The 20,633-nt window shown below is 40.2% G+C and overlaps 2 protein-coding genes across 2 annotated transcripts; both read left to right on the top strand.

Moving 5' to 3' along the window:
• The first annotated feature begins 13 nt into the window (after window positions 1–13).
• Window positions 14–5,434, top strand: timm10 (translocase of inner mitochondrial membrane 10 homolog (yeast)). Its single transcript, XM_040004700.1, has 2 exons — window positions 14–211; window positions 4,337–5,434. Exons 1-2 carry the CDS (start codon window positions 141–143, stop codon window positions 4,530–4,532), a joined length of 267 nt encoding a protein of 88 aa, XP_039860634.1. The 5' UTR covers window positions 14–140; the 3' UTR covers window positions 4,533–5,434.
• A 1,424-nt stretch (window positions 5,435–6,858) lies between these two features.
• On the top strand, window positions 6,859–20,388 carry unc93b1 (unc-93 homolog B1, TLR signaling regulator). Its single transcript, XM_040004718.1, has 13 exons — window positions 6,859–7,038; window positions 9,419–9,535; window positions 9,691–9,832; window positions 9,940–10,093; window positions 10,177–10,338; window positions 11,799–11,928; window positions 12,023–12,119; window positions 13,715–13,839; window positions 15,089–15,271; window positions 15,442–15,715; window positions 15,796–15,917; window positions 16,006–16,128; window positions 18,783–20,388. Exons 2-13 carry the CDS (start codon window positions 9,419–9,421, stop codon window positions 19,026–19,028), a joined length of 1,875 nt encoding a protein of 624 aa, XP_039860652.1. The 5' UTR covers window positions 6,859–7,038; the 3' UTR covers window positions 19,029–20,388.
• Window positions 20,389–20,633: the final 245 nt, after the last annotated feature.

Genomic DNA, 20,633 nt, shown 5'->3' with positions numbered 1-20,633 from the left:
GGCACACACGTGTTTTCGTGCAGGTTTGAAGGTTACAGAAGCAGCGGGTACTGCTCCTTGCTTGCTGTCCGGAAGAGAGGCTCTGCGGGACGGCGTGTTTGTGGTTCGAGACCCGGTGTGAGCAGAACTGAAGCGGAGCCATGGATCCTGTGAAGGCGCAGCAGCTGGCGGCGGAGCTGGAGGTGGAGATGATGGCTGACATGTACAACCGGTAAAGCCCAAACAAGCTAACCTCTCAGCTAGCCACAGCAGTCTGCTGTGAAGTGTCGCGGCTTTTATGTGTCAAACTTACATTTATTTACAGTGTGCCAGAATAACGTGCAAAGATAATTACTGTTTAGTGAAGCTGAGCCTGTACAGCTCATCGTTAATGCGAGCAAGTGTCCTGCTGGTGAAGCTCATTATTATAAAGGCCCACCAGCCGGCATGTTTAAGGCAAAGGGTGGCTTCTACTAAAGGCTGGCAAGGGTTAAATCCAGTGTGGGATAGCATTTATTTTAAAAAGAGCTATAGTGACTAAAAATTAAAGGCCTGAGTTTAGTGCTTAACTCACTGAATTTACTTCACATGTCACAATTTTACAGTATAAGCACAGTATGGCTTTTTCTCATAATATAAAGATGTGTCCTTGTGTCATAACACAGTAATCTACTGAAATGCCGTCACTGGTGTAAGAGTACATGAAGGAAACGGCTTCCAGGGCCTAATCCGTGGATCGACTTCCTTCGAGGCGTGGACGTCTATCAGCAGAGAATGTACCTTCACCTATCAGCAGAGAATGTCCCTTAGTCTGTAACACAGTCAAATATATTCTCAAGTAATATTCAAGCATGCCATTCAGCGTGTTAGTACGAGCTCGGGAGCAGCTTGGGAGAACAAGAAAACAGAGACTGCTTCAGGTTGTCTTCCCAAAGTGACTCAACTTTATTCACAAGTACAACAGTTTATATAGAGGGTAAAATTCATGAGACAGCAGATTATCAGTTTAAACCAGTACAGACCAAGATAAGGGAGCGTCTTCCTGCCCTTGGGTGAAGAAGCATCCTTTGTATAGTTTATTAGTTCAGATACAATTGTGATTATCTCAGCGACATATTTTCAAGGCACGAAATAAAGAGTTCTTTCATTAGTGAATTCTGAAACAAACCATCTGGCCTTCAACAGGCGTCTCCTAAGAGATTTAGAAACTAATGTAGCTGAGGGAGTGATCTCTGTGGTATTTCAACCTTGTACCAGCCTGTGATTCTCACACATCAATTCTTGAGTCAAAGAGAAAAATAACTAAAACAAAGGGGCCTTATTGAATGACAGAGTTTTCCTGCATAATGTCACTATAAAACAATATCCAGTAAATGCTCCCATGGTACTAAAATACCTAACAGTACATTCATTCATATTAAGTTAAGTGGTTTTGATCACAAGTACAGGGCTCGCAAAATCGCTAGCCCGACATCCCGGGGCTAGCGATTTTTCCAGTCGGGCTACCAAAATCTATCTCTGCCCTGCCCGTCGGGCTATTGTAGGAAGGAAAAATATATGTCAATGCTTTTGCATTCTTTCAGAAATGTAGCTGGGTAATTATGTCATTGGCATCGGTGAGCCACTGTCAATATGTGACATATTGAAATCGCGTTTGAATTTGTGCTTGTTTTTTGCTTTCACTTTGCAATTGCGCAAACTGTGTATAGAGAGCGACAGCACTGATCTGTGAGTGATGATAATTTGTGCACCAATTCCTCTGACATCGTCTTATCAATCGTTAGCTTACTATGCAAACATGACAAGTGAAATCTCCCGCAGCAAGCTTAAACATGTGAGAGGTTGATCGCGCAGAGAATCGCTGACCGTTATGTGAGTGTGTGTAAAAGCAGCAGGATATATATATTTTAGTTCTGCTGAGCCAAATAAGACTCAGCAGAAGAAGTGACAGCCAAAGAAAAGCTTACCACAAAACGGAAAAGTTATGACAAATCAGACTATGAGGCAAAAAGAAAGTGCAGCTTTATGGTTTCATGGACAAAAGAATTTCTGTGGCTGCAATATGACGAGCTAAATAACCGGGGCTGCACATAAGTGGTCCGCAGGTGCGCATTCGCTGTCAAAAAAAAAAACAAAAAAAAAAACAAACGCGCACAAGATATGAAGTTGCAACGCGTGTTTGCATACATAAGATTTTCTGGAGGAGGACAGACATTTGTCTAAAACTCTTAAAGATGTCGAAGAAGCTCCTTTAAGCAATTACTTTGGTGTTCCTCCACCTCCAAAGAAATGTCAGAAGGAGTCCGAACCACAAAAGAAGCGCGTATTCTCGGAAAAGTGGTTGCAGGAGGTGAGCTGGCTTCAAACAAATGATGAACGCACAGAGATGTGGTGCGGAATGTGCCGTGATAATCCCACTCTAGCGGACAAAAACAGTGCTTTTTATATGGACGCAAACGCGCGTTGCAACTTCTTATCTGGTGCGCGTCTTTTATGTTGACAGCGAATGCGCACATGTGGACCACTTATGTGCACCCGTGTAAATAACATAATGTTCTGCCGGGTGTGTTGTTGGTTTTCTCTCGATTTCTGAGTCGACAAGCGCCTTTGTTACTGGGACCAGTCATTTTAAGAAAGGCCCCCATTAGAAGCCATGAGAAATGCAAGAAACGCATTATTGCTCAGTCTGAAATATCTTTCCCAGAACACCAATTGCAAATAACATACTAAAAATAAACCTGAAAAATCTGTTTAGAACAGCTACTATGTTGCAAAGAGTGAACTACCACTGGCAAAATTTAGCAGTCTTTGCAAACTTCAAAAAGCAAATGGCCTCGATCTTGGTTCCACTTGTCTCTTACCCGTGACTTCAGCGGAAATTTCAAAGTCAGGATCTGACACAGACTGATTCATGTCCTACACAGTTCTTACAAGTTCATAGAAATTTCTGTTCAATTAGAACCAAGTATTTGAGTTGATGATTGTAATTTTTATACAATGTTGTAATTTGTTTTTCAACAATTTTTTGATTAATGTTTTGTTTCCTTTACAATTTTATACTTTAATGTATAATATTGTAAAGGAAAAATTGCTCTCTTTTTTATTCGGGCTACTTACATTTATTTTGGGCTACCAAAAACTGAAGAGTCCCTGCCCGAAGGGCTACCAGGGATTTTGAAATTTTGAGAGCCCTGAAGTATTTTTATACTTGGAAGAAGCAGCACAGACCTGCATCTCTGAATGAAGAAAAGATGAGCCTGGTCAATATTTATCCTTTCATGACCTTGCACAAATTATACATTCATGTGCTTTTAATAAAGTCTTGCAGTTAAAATCCACTGAGTCAGATTCAGTCAGTGCACCACAACAGTGACAGTAACTGGGCCTTTCAGGCAGTTAGAGGCGTTCGTGGCTTATCGTCTGCCTTGTTGCAGTTTTTTGAATCCTGGGGCTGGATGTGAAGAACCTAACCAATAATTTTAATCGGGTTAAAAAAATAATCCACTGAAATGTGATTTATCAGAATAGGCGGTAAGGTCCTATCAGGTCACCATCACTGTGTCTCCTAAGGCAAACGGTGATGGTGACCTGCAGAAGGACCTTAAGGCTTCTTCTGATGAGCACGGTGTTGTATTAAAAGACATTTGGCTAGATGAAGTGCTGTTGGATAGACTCATTCAGCAACATGAAATGAGAGGTTGATGACTTTCATGTGTTTTGAGTTTGGTCTCTTTGTGAATCTCCTGCAGTGAAGAGGAACTGGGTTTAATGTCCGTCGGTGGTCATGTGGTGTTTGTTGGGCAAGGATGTATGAAATTCTGTCCTCGGGGCTTATCTCTGTGAAGACTTTGAGGACAAAGGAAGTAATTAGTTGCCATTTAACTTTTTGCTAGTTCTTCTTTGAAGTATATAATTAAACTGAATCTGTGTCTCTCGCTGCTCTGATGAAGGATCTGTGTCAAAACCGGGAAGCACATTTCTGCTGTGACATGAGCCAGAATACATTTTATTTGCAGAAATTCTAAATACTCTTCTTAAATGCACCTTTTCTTGACCTAAAAGTTGGTTAATTTAACATCTTTATGAAATTAAATAACTATTATATCAGGTCATATGAAACTATGAATTTTAAAAGGAGAGTATTCAGAGCCAACTTTAGGTTCACAAAATAACTCCAGCAGATGGCGCTGTTCTGTTTTACTAAGTGACTGTTGTAAGCAAGTCATAATGGGGACCCCACAATAAGGTGCTTATGCATGAATGCATCATGTAGTAACACGTTTATGTTTTAAAAATGGATTTTTATCATCACTCTTCATACTGAAGAATCTTGACTGTTTCCTTCCTTTCCTCTCAGAATGACTAATGCCTGCCACAGGAAGTGCGTACCGCCACATTATAAGGAGGCAGAGCTGACCAAGGGTGAGTCGGTCTGCCTGGACCGCTGCGTGGCCAAATATCTGGACCTTCACGAGCGGCTAGGACGCAAGCTGACGGAGCTCTCAGTCCAGGACGAGGAGATGATGAGGAAGGCGGCTGTGGGGAGCGGATAGACGCGGATGAAGAAAACAAAGTGGAGAATGATGTGGGATCAAAAGGTCATGGGGATGGGGTTAGCATGTGTGGCTTCAAACAATGAGAGACTTGTATTTTAATTAAAGGGTGGGAAATAAAAATAAAAAAGTGTGGAGTTAATGCTGTCGAGGGCCCGCTGAGAGAAACTGCCTCTTCCTCAGAAACTTGGTGGATCAGCAGCATAAGGACATGTTGAAACTACTCACAGTGGACCAGACACTCTGGATCTTTTCCACTTTCTGTACGTTGAGCCTGGACTCTCGAAGTCACTTGAAAATCTGACTGAAAAGGAGAAAGGCCTCTGACGCGTAACACCAGAAAGCTAGAAACCAGAAATGTGACAGGTCCAGACAAATGCAAAGAATGATTCAACTTTAATCTTTATCTCAATTCACCCTTTGAACTGGGCTCAGATTTTTCTTGTTTGGTTTTGGAAGGCACTGGAAGTAAATATAGACTCTGTGCAAAGATGCAGTTCAACCCGTGGAGTTTATTTACAGTTGTCTGTCATGCAGACATGTCAGTCCTGTGCAACACCTCAGAAACAGCGAATCATGGGTCAGGGCATGCACAGAATTCATTATGGGCTGAGCCAAAATGTCTTTTTTGTACTATTCATAGTTTACTCTTTTGACCCTGGTTGGTTCTTTGTCTTTAACAGCTCAGATAAAAAAAAAAACAAAAAACAATGCCTGAACTTTGCTCATTTTGTCATGCTTGTGTAGACTGTGTTGTGCTGTGTGTCAGTGGACCATGTTTTAGTGTGCGTGTCTCTTTTTCTTCATGTTTAAACCACAGTGACACAGCTTTTCATCTGCACTGCAGAGAAGCTGCACAGTGTGCTGTTAACTCTAATAAAGCGCTGTCATCGTGTAGCCTAGCTTCATGAGTGTTGGAAGTATTTATTCTGGCCCTCACACGAGGTTTGTGGTATGGTTCGACTTCACTCTCGTGCAGTATGTGGACAACAGTGTGTGAATGAATATACAGTAACTATAAGATGAAATACAATGAAATCTTGAGTGATTATTACAGATACAACACAGTGTTTTTCTACATTTTGAAAAAAAAAGGTTCTAAAAGTTTTGTTGATATGAAATTTAATGTGAAGAATTCTGTGAAACATGATCACAGAACTCTTTCCTGGTTTAAGAAAAACTGCTTTACAACTTCAGGCCAGGGACGACCGCGCTCAAGGAGGGAGGCTGATTAACCATATCTACAATCAAGAGATGCAGATATAGAGGGTTTAAAACATGAAGCAAACCACTGGTTACACAAGAAGAAGAAGGCTAGATTAAACTTTGCAAAAAAGCATGTCAAAGATCCTGCTTGGCTAAAACTAAAAGTCATTATGGACAAGTGAAAACCTGAGCGTCGAAGGAGAGACGCACCTTAAGATCTCAAACACGGCACCATCTGTCAGACATGGTAGAGACAGTGTTATAGTTTGAGCATGTGTGGCTGGCAGTGGAACCGTGCCACTAGTGTTTATTTGTGACCAATAGAGCATGCTTTTCAGTTACTGAAGGCAGAGAGAGCCACAAACAAGCAGCAACTGAAACCGGCTTTCAGCTTTCTATCCATAATGCAGGCAGTGTCTGGATCTAAAGATCTTTCTCTGGAATAAGTAAAGTTTGTGCATTTTTACTCCCGTGTACCAGCATGACGTCACCAGAGCAGGAACAGCAATGCGTGTTATTTTTTTTATTAAATGCATAATTAATGAGTTCACTGCAGCTCTCGCACTCTGCAAAGCCATCTGGTGGGTCGCTCTGAATCAACCAAACCGAGCAAGTGTGAGACATTGTTGCTCCCACCGCTCAACAGAACAACACGTGTGATGTTATAACAGAACTGCAAACTGCGCAACTGAGACGGAATTATAATAACCGGTGGATTTCAAGCGGTTTGCTTCAGTATTAATTTTATATATCCCATGCCCCCGCCATCCCCAGCCCGTGATACCGCGCTTAATAATTATTAATAATTCTTTAACAGTTCCGATACACACACACGTGTCTGGTTTGCTATCCTCGTGGGGACATCCCCATGACAATGCTCCAAGCTACCCTACCTAATGACTAATTCCTACATCAAGCCTAACCATAAACTAATACTCTAACCCTAAACTCACATTTTGAGCCTCAAAAATGCCTTCAAACTCGTGGGGACGAACATTTTGTCCCCCATAAGTCCTCACAAAGACGTCTAAACATGTATACACACACACACACATACACATAGAGCGTGAAGGGGGCGTGTTTCCTAAAAGCGCGTCTGTGGCTTTAAGAGAAACAGGCACAAGTGAGGAAGTGAAGATAGCTAACTTTCGTTTCCTCCACGAAACTTTTTATTTATACTGCACCTAATATCAGAAAGGAGAAGTAACGACAACAGGGTCTGAAAGGGACACAGGGGCGGGGATGTCCGTGTGTCTCTGTCCCCGTCTTCATTCTGCTCCAGCCCCGCTCCACTGACACGGTAAGTGAATTTCAGGGTAGATGGCAAAAACACGGTCGTGATTGTTTTATGAACGTGGGTTTGACTGATAACTTTGAAACGCTGAAACGTCAACAAGACCCGGATGCAAACTGTCATGAAAGTAATAACAAGGGTCATAATATGACGCTGTCAAAGAAATCTGAAATAAGGGGTTAAACGCAGTTACACCATCCCGCACGGCTTTAACTTTCATAGTTTCCATACTGGGAAGGAAAAGAGAAGCCAGGCAAACAAAAGGCTTGTGAATGAGGCTGGTTTGTTAAGACAGACACGCTTTTCTGTCGATAAAGGTGTTTTGATGGATCACATCTGCTTTTATAAAGATGCAGTTTATAAATCTGGTCATAAAAAGTCATAAAACAAACAAAAGACACTTCAGTAATTATTACAGGAGAAGGGGGAGTCCATGAACTGTGAATGGTAACCTATAATAGTAAGAATAATATTAATTATGCAAAGGAATGTGATGTAAATACAATTTAAAAGAAACAAAGGAACACTTCTTGTATCCTATGCAAGTTCATTTTCTCTTGTTGGGGGTTTGAATCACCAAGTATGGTACTCACCACTGATTCGGCAGGTTTTTAATTCAAAAACAGAAAACTTTATCACTTAACAACTTAAACACAGGGACTGAGCGAGGCCACAAAGTGATTGCATGTATTTAAACTTCTGTTATTGACTTGTTGGCCTTTAATATGTGAAACATATGTCAAATGTATCCCTCATGAATGACATCAAGTTATTTTGAGCTACAAACAACATTCCTGTCACAATGTAGAAGCTGCTGTCAAAGCGACTTTTATATATCCTTTATTTATTCGGTTGAAAAGCCTCACTGAAAGGAAACATGTTCTTTTAAAAAGTGATCTGGCCAAGAGGGCAGCAGAAACTGCAACAATTTAACATAACAGTTGTATAAAGAGAGTTCAATAGAATAGGACTTTAATCCTCACTGTACATGCACAATTAAATTATGGGTACTCCACACGGACTATGCAGGAGGATATAAATAGTAAGAGTAAACAGCAGAGATGTACAGTCCAGAGGAATCTATACAAAACAACAAAAAAGCACAGTGGCCAAAAAGACCGAGTTGGTTATGATGTAGGTACAATAATGCAGACTCATAAAGAGACTTGCAAAACAGGCCATTTCTTAATTTCATATATAACCTCTGTGTGAATCCTGTTCACCAAAGTCTGCCAACACACGTAAAGACATTAGACATCAAAACACATTGGAAACATTGGAAATCATTTTTTGGCAGAACACCAGAACTGGTTCAAAAGGTCCAGCATAGAACAGTGGAAACAGTGGAACAGCGGAAAAAATGCAGTGATGTCATAAATGTCACCAGCTTTTTATAAAATGCACTGCAGCTTGTGGTGATTCCAGTATTATTACAGAGGCATAAAAATGTAAGAAGAGTTGCAAGTTTTAGTTAGTTTTAGTTGTTTAGAAACGCTGCAGTCGTTTAGCTCCAAAAACACACGTGAAGGTTTTGGACTTTTGTAGCTGCACCGTGATCGGCACGCGTAATAAACGTGCAGCTCACGGTGCACGGGAAGGTCAACCTGCCATACTGCTCTGGACACACAACTGAAACTGAATTTCTTTAAACAACATCACACACTGCTCGTCTTTTTTATGTTTCATTAAATGTGAATATTTTGTTGGACTTTTACGTATAATAATTTCACTTGAAATAAAAACTTGGATAAAACAAGTTAAACAGTCGCGTGTTAAAGTACTCATTCAGCTAGTTTTTAAAATAAATGAAAATATCATATCCTGATGTGAATGTGAGTAGTCCCTTATCTGAACATATCCTCTATATAACTGCCACCCCCTATTCTATGATTTCTTAATATTTGTATTAAAATAGCTTTTCAAGCTTTAAAACGTTTTGGCACGTTGTGTTGAGAAACAATTAAGAGGAAGTATGGCTTCTGTCATGCTGCTTCTGTATGCATTTTTGTGAATTTTAACACAATCTCACTTTATAACGTGTTCAGTTTTAAAGCTATAAATACATGTGCTAAAATTAGCCAGTTATGTTTTGTCTCAGAGTACTCAAAACAAAAATAAATGAACAAAATACTTAAAAATAAATCTGAAAATGCATCTAAAGTGATTTGGAGTCAGGTGTGTTTGATACAACATTATAGTAATTACACTAATGATATTTACGTCTGCAGTTAATTTGATTCTGAAAACTTTAAGCATCTATAATTAGAGTTTCGTTCATGTGCAGCAGCTTGAAAACCACGGTGGCTGCAGGTGGCCGATTGGTTTCGATGATGGCAGAAGGTGCAGTGAAGTATTAATATAGCGTGCTGCTTCTTCTGGTCACCAGATGGAGGCAACTGGCGATGAAGCTTTGATCCCTCATGATGATCAGTTTGTTGTGCCTCCAAATGGCAACGTGAACGAAATGCTCAATGTGGACCACGAAGACAACATGCAGGGCCAGGTGAGCTCAGCTGATTTCAGAGAACCTTCATAAATCCAGCTTCTCTGGTTATCAGTTTTGGTGTACTACGGATCAGAACAATCCTATTTTAATTTGATAAACACGTCTCTGCCTCTGCTTAAGTGTTGCATAACTTTTTGTCCTTCTTTCTTTAGATGGAGGAGTTTTTGGGCCCACAGGCAGATTACAACGAGGAGGAGGAGGAGAAGAAATACTATCGAAGGAAGAGGCTGGGAATCATCAAGAATGTTGTTGCAGCCAGTATTGGAGCCATGATTGTGTACAGTGTGTACATGGGTGAGTTTCCCTGAAGATGGGGTGCTGAAACTGGCAAACAGGCACACACAGACAGGGTATCTTGAATACTCGTGAACATTTACTGTACCTGTACATGTGTGCAACAGGCCTCCTGCAGATGCAGTTGATCCTCCACTACGATACGACCTACCGTGAGGTAAAGTACAGCAACCTCGGCCTGCAGGACATCGACCAGAAGATGCTGATGGGGATTAATGTCACACCGATCGTAGGCCTCCTGTACACGCCTCTCCTCATCAGGTAGCAACATAAACCCAAGTTTTAAAACATGTCTTTATATAAATGTTCCTGCTCTTCCTTTAAACACCCTGTCTCACATCCAGGTTTCTAGGTACCAAGTGGATGATGTTCCTGGCTTCGGGGATCTACGCTCTCTTCGTCTCTACCAATTATTGGGAGCGTTACTACACCCTCGTTCCATCGGCTGTGGCCATCGGTGTGGCCATTGTGCCCCTGTGGGCCTCCTTGGGAAATTATATCACACGGTGAGAAAGAAGAAGTAGAAGTTTGGGTGGGTGGAAGTGCTTCCTTAACCCTTGCTGCGTCTTAAGATTTATAGAAATAAAAAACAAACAAACAAACAAAAAATCCCCTAAAACTATAGTAACCTTTCAGGATATTCTATTCCAGTGAAGGAAGTAGAAAGCTGCTGTTCCTCTTGCCTCATTCATTCTTTTAAAAGCGAGCCAATCACGGGCCGATCAGGTAAAACAAACTAGCAGAAAGAGCAAGAAAGTCTCCATGGGAGGCACAATACAGTGGTGTAGTGGGCTTTGTCAGCAGACTTTTAGATGAGAGAGGACGGTTGAAATCTTGAAAAAACAAACAAACAATACCTTATAAAAAGGCTTTAGTGCGGCTCTTCAGTTCATCCTCTGTGAGAAACACGCCGTTTCAGCTCCTCTCTCCAGTCCTTTATCCCAGCTTTTGTCTGAGTTGCTCATGAGCAGAAGGTTTGAACAGCAAACGGAGGCCTCTGTGGTCACAGCCAGATCCATGTGCCACAGTGACATCAAACAGCCAAGACTACAGTAAAAGTGTTTAGAGCAGTCTGAAGCCCTAAACACTTTTGGCTCACAGGAATTGTTTGTTTATATGCAGACATCATTACTTGAAACTAAGTGTTTATCATGAGTAGCTACAGGATTTAACAGAGCGACAGAAGAAGATCTCAAGTGTAGGCAGTAGTAGAGCTCTGTAAAGAACATTTTGCTATTGTAGCTCTTCAAGCAAAAAAATGGGACTCCTGGAGTTTTAGAGCCTGGCACAATTTTCCTAGTAGCTAATCGAGCAATGCTCCATATTTCTGCTAGATGTAAGGTCTAATGTTTACATGTTTCATGTGGATGATAAGAGCTGCTGCTTTATGAAGACACTGAATACCTGTCCCTACTTCACGTGTCCCTCCGGCACAACAAAGCTCTCAGAAAGCATCATCGAGTGAGCATTATTTAAAATGTCTTTTCATCAACAGATGTAACAAAACCTTGTATCAGTTTAATCAACGGCAGACTGAAAGAACAATTCACCAGGCTCTTTGTTGTATTTCTTTTGAGCCGTGCTGCGCTGACTACAAGCTGAGATCTTTTTTTCTGTCACCGCCTGTTCAGTTTGTATTGATCTTTCTTTTTATTATAAATGCTGCTGGCAGAATACTTTTTTTTTTTAATGCTCTGATGTGTTTTTGCCTTTTATGAAGTCGCTAAATCCTAAAAGAGGAAATGTGAATGTAAAGCTTGTTCTCGGGTTCTTTACACCTCCTGAATATAGAGCATTTATAGGGCAAAGCGTAGTTGTTAGTGTGAAACAGAGACAGCCTATGTGGTTTTGATCAATTTAAACACTTCATACACAGAGAGGCTCGTGTGATTAATTGAAGATAAGTACAAAATAAATGCCTCTAAATTTGTTTTCTAACACCATAAACACTCTCATATATGCGCAGGATGGCACAGCAGTACTATGAATGCGTCAACTATAAGGAGGAGCACGTGCAGGAGCAGAAGAAGCTCCCAAAGGGAGCGTGCCACAGCTATATCATCGTCTTCCAGTCGGTCTTTAACATCATTTTCAATGTGAGTCTTTCAGCTTTCCCTCATTAATGATTTTATTAATATCATACTGTTTGCTGGACAAACGGGCAAACCTTTTTCTTTTCTTCTGCGTCAGCTGAGTTTTGTCTTCGCCGAGTTCCCCATGGCCTTCGTCCTCAACAGCGCTTACCTCCATGATAACTCCCACGTCCTCGCCCAAGTGAAACACTGCGGTAAAGACACTCGCCTCCTCACTTCCAGTAGCGACTCAGTACAGATACACCATAAGCAGCTCGGGACAATAAAAGTTCAATTTACTTCCATGTTAATATTGAGAGGAAGAGTATGGGAAATAGGAATGTTTATCAACTTTTCAACTAAATCCATCATCATTCCAAAAAAAGAAAACAATCTATCCTGTTAATTGTGAGGCTGTCATTTAAAACCAGTTAATTCATGTAACTTTTTCTATTTATAACAAATTATATTTTAGAGATTTTAACTCCCATCCCTGCTTTTTATTTTGTAAAAACACACGAGGAAGTCCATCAGTCTTCCCGTCTTACTCTTTATTAGTTCCCCTAGTGCCTTGTGGAGTGTTTGGAGGATTCAGAGTAATCATAGACAAACACTTTGTTGCCCGAGTGTTAATATTGACTAGGCAGAACGTAATTATTAAAAAAAAAAGAAGAAGAAAAAGCTGACACAGCCACTTTGTTACCTGGTTTAATCCAAGTACTACAAGTAAAATTAGCAAGAGGCTTGTAAAAGAGCCACACACTTCTCTCAGAGACCAAACCACAGCCAAACCTGGAGGCTTTTATCTCACCAGGTGCTGGAAACAGGTTGAAATATCCACATATTGTTCTGTGTCTGCTGGATTTGTGAATTTCAAAAAGCAATAAAATGTCAATTTGTATTTTCAACTTTCAGCGCAAATTTGAAATCTGATGTTCAGTACTCAATCTTATCTACAAAGACTGCTAGTGATGTAATGATTCAGCCTAATTATTCCACATGTCAATGATCCCTGCACTGCCAGTGCAGAAAAAAAACTGGATAGAAAAACACATCATGGGTTGGTCTCCCCAGAGCCTGAACCTCAACGTTATTAAAGCAGTGGGGATCATGTTGACAGAGAAATGAACAAAAGGCAGAAACAGCCAAAGTAGAGCTTTGAATGTCCTTCAAAAAGCCCACAAGCTAGAACTGTTCAAGCTGTTTTTGCAGGTTCAATAAATTGCTGCATGCCTCTAAGATTTTTGCACAGTACTTTCAGTACTAGTTAAGCACCATGATCACAGCTGCTTTTTTAAAATCAGCAGTGCAAAACTAAACAGGTGGTAAAAAAATAAAAATAGTTGGTAACATTGGTATTATTCAAAATGAAACTTAAAGAGAAACATCACCAACTGACAGGCTGTGTCACAGTTTCCCCATTAGGATGTTTTCATTAAGCAGAAGTAGGTTTACTGGCTAAAAAACACACATTTTAACAGTAGGAGGAAACAGACCTGAGGTAGAGGATCACATGACTGTAGCTGACCTCTTCGATTTACATCACAACTGCATAAAGAACTTTGTTTTCTTCAGTCTGCAGCTCTGTTAGGTTTTATTAAATCAGCATTCCTATCTGCCTTTCATCCACTCAGACACTTTTAAAGCGTTTTTGTAATTTTATAAAGTACGGCTGCAATAAAAGTAAAGTCTGTAAAGTACAGTTTGTTGCTTAAATGTACAGACAGACACTTTAACAGTCTGTAGGATTAACACAGGCTGTTTGGCTGACATCAGTTATTTTCTAATTTCTTTCCTGTCCCTAAACCAGGTGCTAAAGTCACCGGATTGATCCCTGGCTTCAACAACACCGTGCTGAAAAAACTGCCAAGCTCCATGCTGCTCATTAAAGTGGAGAGCGTGCTCATGGGCTTCGCCTTCCTCTCCATGATCATTGTAAGTTCTCTTCCTACACAGGCACATAAACACGTGGACTCGAGGTCATTCAGTTTGTTTAGGTGTTTGTTTTCTAATTATCTAGACAGGCTTTGTATAATCTGTGTCGCTGTTTCCTGTTGTGACGTTCTTGCAAAACAACAATAAAACATCAGCATTAAGTAGTCACTAGACAAGCATATAAAACCAAAACAAAGAGCAAATTACTGAGAGAAAATTGAATTGGGTACCCAAAAATGCTCTGATGGAATTAACACCGAGCTGAAACGGTAATCTTATTCTTATAAATCCCTGTGTACATCACTTTCTCATTAAAAGATAAATGTAAAAATGCTCTGAGGAAACCATTTCAGATGGAATTACATGTGATAAAAGACTTGCAAAGTTTTCTTAAGAATGTTTGGATTTACAGAGAAGAGAAATTAATCCTTAGATAATATCAAATCTTTATAAATAAAGGAAAAATTAAGCCTTTTTCAAACCTGTATTGATGTCTAAAATATGGCATGTTGTGTGCAGCTGAGAACCTCTCTCACAGTTAGCATGTGTAACCCACGAGAAGCTATAAATATTCAATAAACAAGACGTTCAGATTGATGTTATAAAAGAAATCACAGGAGAGCTGCCGTAAAGCTAAAGCTGCAAACTGTAAAGCGTAAACAGAGAAGCAGCAGAGCGCCGCAACTCCAGGCATCCCCAAAGATAAGGTCTGTGGTGGTCTTGTAACAGAGTTGATTACGACATTCATTAGCTGTAATTTTTGTGCTTGAATGTTCTATATTAGTCGTTTTACAGTATTCTATTATTGTTAGGCTCACATTATACCATGTAGGGTGATCCAATCAGACGTTTTATAACCGTTCTTGTGGCTACTTGCAAGATATGAACAAAGAACTGGAAAACACCTCAGACCTCTGGTATTTAAAGTCAGTGAATTGGGATTCTTGCTGGGAAGCTAGCATCCATTTGGCTTACAATTTGTTCGAGGAATTGCTGGAAACGATGAAAGTGATGAGACTAAACTAAAACAAGCTAATAGATGCTAAAACACTTTTTCACTGGCTTTAGTCTGTACCAACTGGGTACCAGCTGCTAGTTTAAGAGCTAATGTTGCTCTCAGGCATCTGTTGTGTTTGTTCTATTCTTAGACATTTTTTAAAACCTCACCATGGGACAAAAACAAACTGAAGCACAAGCTCCATTGAAAATGATTCTGAATAAAGTGATCTCTGTGTGCTGCTACGCACAGTTCCTCGGGCTGTGTGGGGCCGCCTACCGCCCAACAGAAGAGATCGACCTTCGCAGTATAGGCTGGGGAAACATCTTTCAGCTGCCTTTCAAACACCTGAGGGACTACCGCCTGCGACTGCTCTGCCCCTTCTTCATCTACAGTGGATTCGAGACACTGTTTGCCATCTCTGGATTCACCCTGGTACTAAACTCATGCAGATTGTCTGTACAGTAGTTTAAGTTTGTTAAAGAGAAACGGAAATACAGATGTAAGGATGTAGGATTTAAGGATGTCATGAGAGAAAGCAGAGTTGTGAATCAGGTCATAAAATGTTGAAAGAATGTGTCTCCCCCCCCCTTCTTTCTCAACAGTCTTACGGTGTATGTGCTTTGGGTCTAAATAAACTGTGGCTTCTCATCGTCGTCTACGGCCTCTCCGCCTCCATCTTTTCCTCCCTTAGCCTTTCCCTCTTACGGCTTCCACGCTGGGTGTGTCTCATCAGTGGTGCTTTTGTGCATGGAGTGCTTGTGGTGGTTCTCATGGCATTTTCTCCAGAGCCGAATCACCCCAAGTATGAGGGCCCTCTACTAGTGATCTCTGCGCTATGGGGACTCGGCACCGCCCTGAACAAGACAGGCGTCAGCAGTGAGTATCATCCATGGTCTCTGTGTTTGCATGTCTTCAGCTATGACACGTGACAACATGAGTTCCTCTGTGTGTTCCAGCCCTACTCGGAATGCTGTACGCTGAAGAAAAGGAACGCCTGGACTTTGTCTACACCATCTATCACTGGTGGCAGGCAATCGCCATCTTTATAGTCTACCTTTGGTATCGTCTTCCTATGAGGGTATGTGACTCGGTGTTTATGTCGTTAGTTTTTCCCTCCATTTTTTTGTTCCTATTCTAACCTATTTTTTTCTTCACTTTCCTTTAAGGCAAAACTTTCCATACTACTAGTCACTTTGTTGCTGGCTTGCTGTTGCTATTGGGTGATGGAGCGTCGCCTGGCCAAGAGAGTGCCATTCAGACTGCCTCGCATCCCTCGGCCACGACACAAGGTAACTAGTCAGTCCATCGAGGATCAATACATGAATCTGGTCTTTGTAATGAGCCCTTTTCAAACATGATCTCTGCATGTTTTCAGGAAAATCAAAGTTGTTTTGTCACGTTCCACACAGCAGGAGAGTTTGTCCGACATGTTTTCTCTCCGAAAAAAAAAAAAAACCTGATTAGAGCATGCAGGGCGCTGGGGACAGGTTTCTTTGCTCACACAGTGTGTTATAGTCTTTACCTGAAGTATAAGGTGACACAAGGTGTAACATGAATAGTGGGCACTAGAAAACTTTAAGTCAGAACTAATGGACAGGCCTCTCCTCTGCTATAAATCATTATACGTCAACAAGTTATATAATTAAAGAAGGAAAAAGGGGAATAAAATAAGGAGGAAGCTAGACTTCAGGGTCTCCAAGGTTTGACCCCTGGACCTCTGCTCCAACACCGCCACCAAAACCATGAAAAAAGAAAAAAAGAGATCGGAGCTCTGTGTTAAAAACATAAAAACATTGAAGACTATAAACTAATTAGGCTCTGCTGCTACTCACAAACACAGGAAAACAGTTTAGAACATGTTAGAGAACCCCTACCAAGCTTTCAAATTCTTACAGGCAAAATTACTCAAACATAACAAGACAGAGAAGTTACCCTAGGTTATGATTAAAGGTCGCGTTTTGAATTTTACTGAGCTCATCCCGAAAACACAGATCACAGTGGCCAGTAAGGAGTGGTTTAGTAGTGCTGGATCGAAGGGCATCAGCAGAATGCTGATCAGCTGCAGCACTCAGGTGTGGCAGGCTTTTCTCATTTCTCTAATTTCATCTCCTCTGTCCTCCATCCGCCTCTTCGTCCCCTTGAAATCGGTCTCAGTACATCACGTTGGAGGACGCCTCAATTCCTAAAATCCACCTGAAGGGCAGAGGCTATAATTGAAGATGCACACGTGAAGTGTTTTCACTGTCAATTTATAAAACAGGCACCGGCACGCAGCTGGAATATGCAAACCATGGCCACAGGGGCACTCTTTAAAACCTTGTATTCATATGTTGTTTCAGTCATTTAATTTCACCAGACTCTCTGCTTGTCATAGATTCTGTGTGCGTGGTTAAAAGATAATTCAAAATCTTGTCACATTGTGCCATGTTATCAATTTAATTAAAAGTGTCCCTAAATATGAAACGTTCTGAGCACTGTCAAACCTCACGTAATAAAATACAGCTGTAGCAATTTATTATGCAGCTGTGACCAACTTCATGTTTAATTCACATTTAATTGACTGTAAACTGAAGCTACGCAGCGAGGATCTCATTTTGCTACCTGACTCCAACTTCTCATGTTCCTTCGTCATCTCATCAACATGAGTGGAGTCGAGTATGTCGACTTTTCTGTGGACATATTATAGTGGCTTTAAGATATATTAGTTTAGATTTAAGATATACTTAGATATTATACATAAATCAGAATAAAAATATTCTGATTGATCTGAATTTTTGGTTTTGCAATAAGGCAGCAGGCAAAAAATAGTCTGTTTAAAGAAGATTAAATACAGTGTTGTTTATCAACTACACCACAAACTGAGCAGTGACGCATTTTCTGCACGAGCTGTCATCGTTTCTTTAGATTTCAACAACAATCAGAGTCTTTCTGTGATATGGAACTGAACATATCATAAAGGTCTCTGTGGGCCTTTGGGAGGTGGCTGTGTTTGTAAGCAGACAATACAGGCAATTAGTGCATGTTACCGTATTTGACAGACATCCATGCATATTCCTGTATTTCTGATCATCTGACAAAAATGAAACCCTAATTAAGAGGCAGCTGATTATTTTTCTTATGCTCTGGCTGAAATTACTTTGGGGCATGCCAAAAACTCCTCCATGCAGTCTGTAAAAACTTTTTCTTTGAAGAGGAATGAGTAGATATAAGCTCATTATTTTTCCCTTTTTTTCCTTCATTTTCTTTTGTAGAAAAAAAACTCACACCAAAGGCAAATTAGTTTTTCAAACATAGTTTACAGTTATCTGCAAATGTATGAGCAGTATTACCCATGAAGGTGTCCTTTAGGACAATATCTGAAAATAATATTACATGTCTATCAAGTCCGTGCCACTGTTTAAACATGTGCGAAGTCACTGAATACACATGGTTGTTGTTATATTTGTATTATATTCTATGCATGGATTTTGCTGTGTATAACAGTGACCTATCAGAAACAAGTATTTGCACACAGAAAATCCTTGAGATGGCATTTTTGTGGATTCAGTCTGATTTATTTTGCTGACTCCTTCTCTGTTGATTTTAGATTTTAGCCTTTCACGCAAAAATATAAAAAGGCGCTTCAATCAAGCTTTGAAGGATCTTATTTGTTTTACATTAAAGTAAATGGAAGTTTTATTTTGAGGTTTCTGAGTGATGGCAGACCAAAAGAAGTAGATAGAACAGGCTGTTGAGAGATTGTCTGCTTACATAAGTGTTTTATATAAGTAGAATATAGCGTTTTGTTATGTGGTTAGATTAGAATTGCTAAAAACTGATTTGTCCTTCTTCTGGAAGAAGGTAATCCAAGGATCAGTGCATTTTATTGTGAAAAATGCTACTGCATACTAAGCTAGAAACGGGTTTTGACATCAGAGCAACTAATTCAAGTTTTTGTCCTCAGGTCAAAGGTTACCGCTACCTGGAAGAGGACAACTCCGATGAGTCTGACTCGGAGAGGAGCGAGGAGGACGACGGAGAAGACGAGAGGGAGGAAGACGACTGTGATGTAGTGCAAAATTTGGACGGGGAGGAAAGGGACCAAGAGGGTTGGTATCAGGGAGCTAACTCACCCAGAGCCAGGAGAAGAGGAGCCGAGGGCCGTGAACAGGACGACGCCCGTGTGAACGAGAGGGACGGGGAGATATGAGAAGAGGAGAGGAAGAGTTAAAATAGCACTGGACGCTCTTTTATTCATTAATATTTCTGTAAATTTTTGTTTTTCAGTGGAAAATATAAAAATTAAGAAAAAAGCCCCAATAGTTTATAGTTTTCTAACTTTGAAGGAAAGCTATAGGTAACTGCTTAAGTGAAATTACAATCATCAATAAGAAAAGTACACCAGCTTTAACGGCTATATTGTTATAACACATCAGCATATTTTGGATAAAGCAAAAAAATTGAGTCCTTTTTCTTTCTATGTAGACTGGCTATCCAAATGATAAGTGCAGAGAGCATTTCACTTGCTTTTGTGCTTCTTCTTCATCAGAATTTGTTGTTTATTATTGAAAAAAAAATCTGCATAGAAAGATTTGAAAGCAAGCGACAAAATGAAGGAATTGATTTTTTGAGTTTAATCACAAGGTGAAGCGTGTTTTGATAGAAAAACAAGCCTGCCTCTTGTAAGCAACATAAAAAAGCCCCACATTTGTTGTTTTAATTCCTTATAATTTCAGTATTTCATTTAATAGTGTTTGCACATTGGTCAGAGAATCTGGAATCGCACAAGGCATTGTCAGAAGCTGTCTGCTGTGAGATGCAGAAGATGAGCTTGAATATATGTTTGATGAAGTGCAGCATTCAGCGTGTGCGTAGTTCAGTCTTTTCTGACTAATCCCAGTAAGGTATAGATTTTAGAAATCTAAAATAATATTCAGAAACAAACAAACTGAAAGGACTACAGCCACACAAGCTATATGCTAACATTAGCATGTAGCCCTGCAACATTACTTGCTCCATCTTGGTTTGTAGCAGGTGATACGGTGGGCATTCCAGACACTAGCTGCATAGTGCATGTTAAAGCTGAGAGTACATTAGCATTGTGTCTGCTAATAATTGCTAGAAGTTGCCGATTAGCCGAAGACGATGCTAAGTCCAGATGAGGTTCATGCACTCTAAAATAAAGTGCTACAAATGCAAACCCACTAATGCCATTCTCACAGGGACATTAGATGAAGAAACACTCATACATAACTTAGTGTTTTGTACATGTCAAAACAGTAAAGGGCCAAATATGCTTTTTGAACCTGCATACATACAGTATCATTTCAATATAGTATCAAAGGGTCTAACATAGAAACCTCTTTGCTCATGCAGTAACTGCTTTTCTGTGCTGAATGATTATTTCTAATGACGGCTAAACTCCCAAAGATGTTAAAGTGTAGGCAATTTAAAAGATGGATGTGAGTGCCTTGAAGACATCCTTTGTTAGTGGAGTCCCCTTTAGAGCCCTGAACTCAATATTATAATCATAGGCATCATCATGTTTTTATGTTTTCTGAAAAAAACAAGAAAAAGAAATCGTGATGTAACAAGCAAGAGGTAGATCTGACAAAGAAACACTATGGTCGTAAAGTAGGGACTTGACACAATGTCTCCATACCCTAAAGCTTACTCAGTCTATTTTAGTTTAAGTATTTTTAAAAACGGATCATCATGCTTGAAAGTGTTTGCTGTGGTCACAAATGGAGTGAGCATTACAGTCAATTTCTTTCAAATGTTAATATATTGGACAATACTTTGGAGCCAGAGGAGT

The sequence above is a fragment of the Simochromis diagramma genome, unplaced genomic scaffold (genome assembly GCF_900408965.1).
Source record: "Simochromis diagramma unplaced genomic scaffold, fSimDia1.1 OVJJ01000487.1, whole genome shotgun sequence".
In the NCBI taxonomy this organism is placed as follows: Eukaryota; Metazoa; Chordata; class Actinopteri; order Cichliformes; family Cichlidae; genus Simochromis; species Simochromis diagramma.
This window is presented reverse-complemented; position numbering and strand designations above follow the sequence as displayed.

Bases quoted from the DNA above. Each gene is read 5' to 3' on its own strand.
- timm10 (XM_040004700.1), top strand. From the start codon at position 141: ATGGATCCTGTGAAGGCGCAGCAGCTGGCGGCGGAGCTGGAGGTGGAG. The intron at 212-4,336 runs GTAAAGCCCAAA...CTTTCCTCTCAG, and splicing joins ATGGCTGACATGTACAACCG to AATGACTAATGCCTGCCACA.
- unc93b1 (XM_040004718.1), top strand. From the start codon at position 9,419: ATGGAGGCAACTGGCGATGAAGCTTTGATCCCTCATGATGATCAGTTT. The intron at 13,840-15,088 runs GTAAGTTCTCTT...TGCTACGCACAG, and splicing joins CCTTCCTCTCCATGATCATT to TTCCTCGGGCTGTGTGGGGC. The intron at 15,272-15,441 runs GTACTAAACTCA...CTTTCTCAACAG, and splicing joins CCATCTCTGGATTCACCCTG to TCTTACGGTGTATGTGCTTT.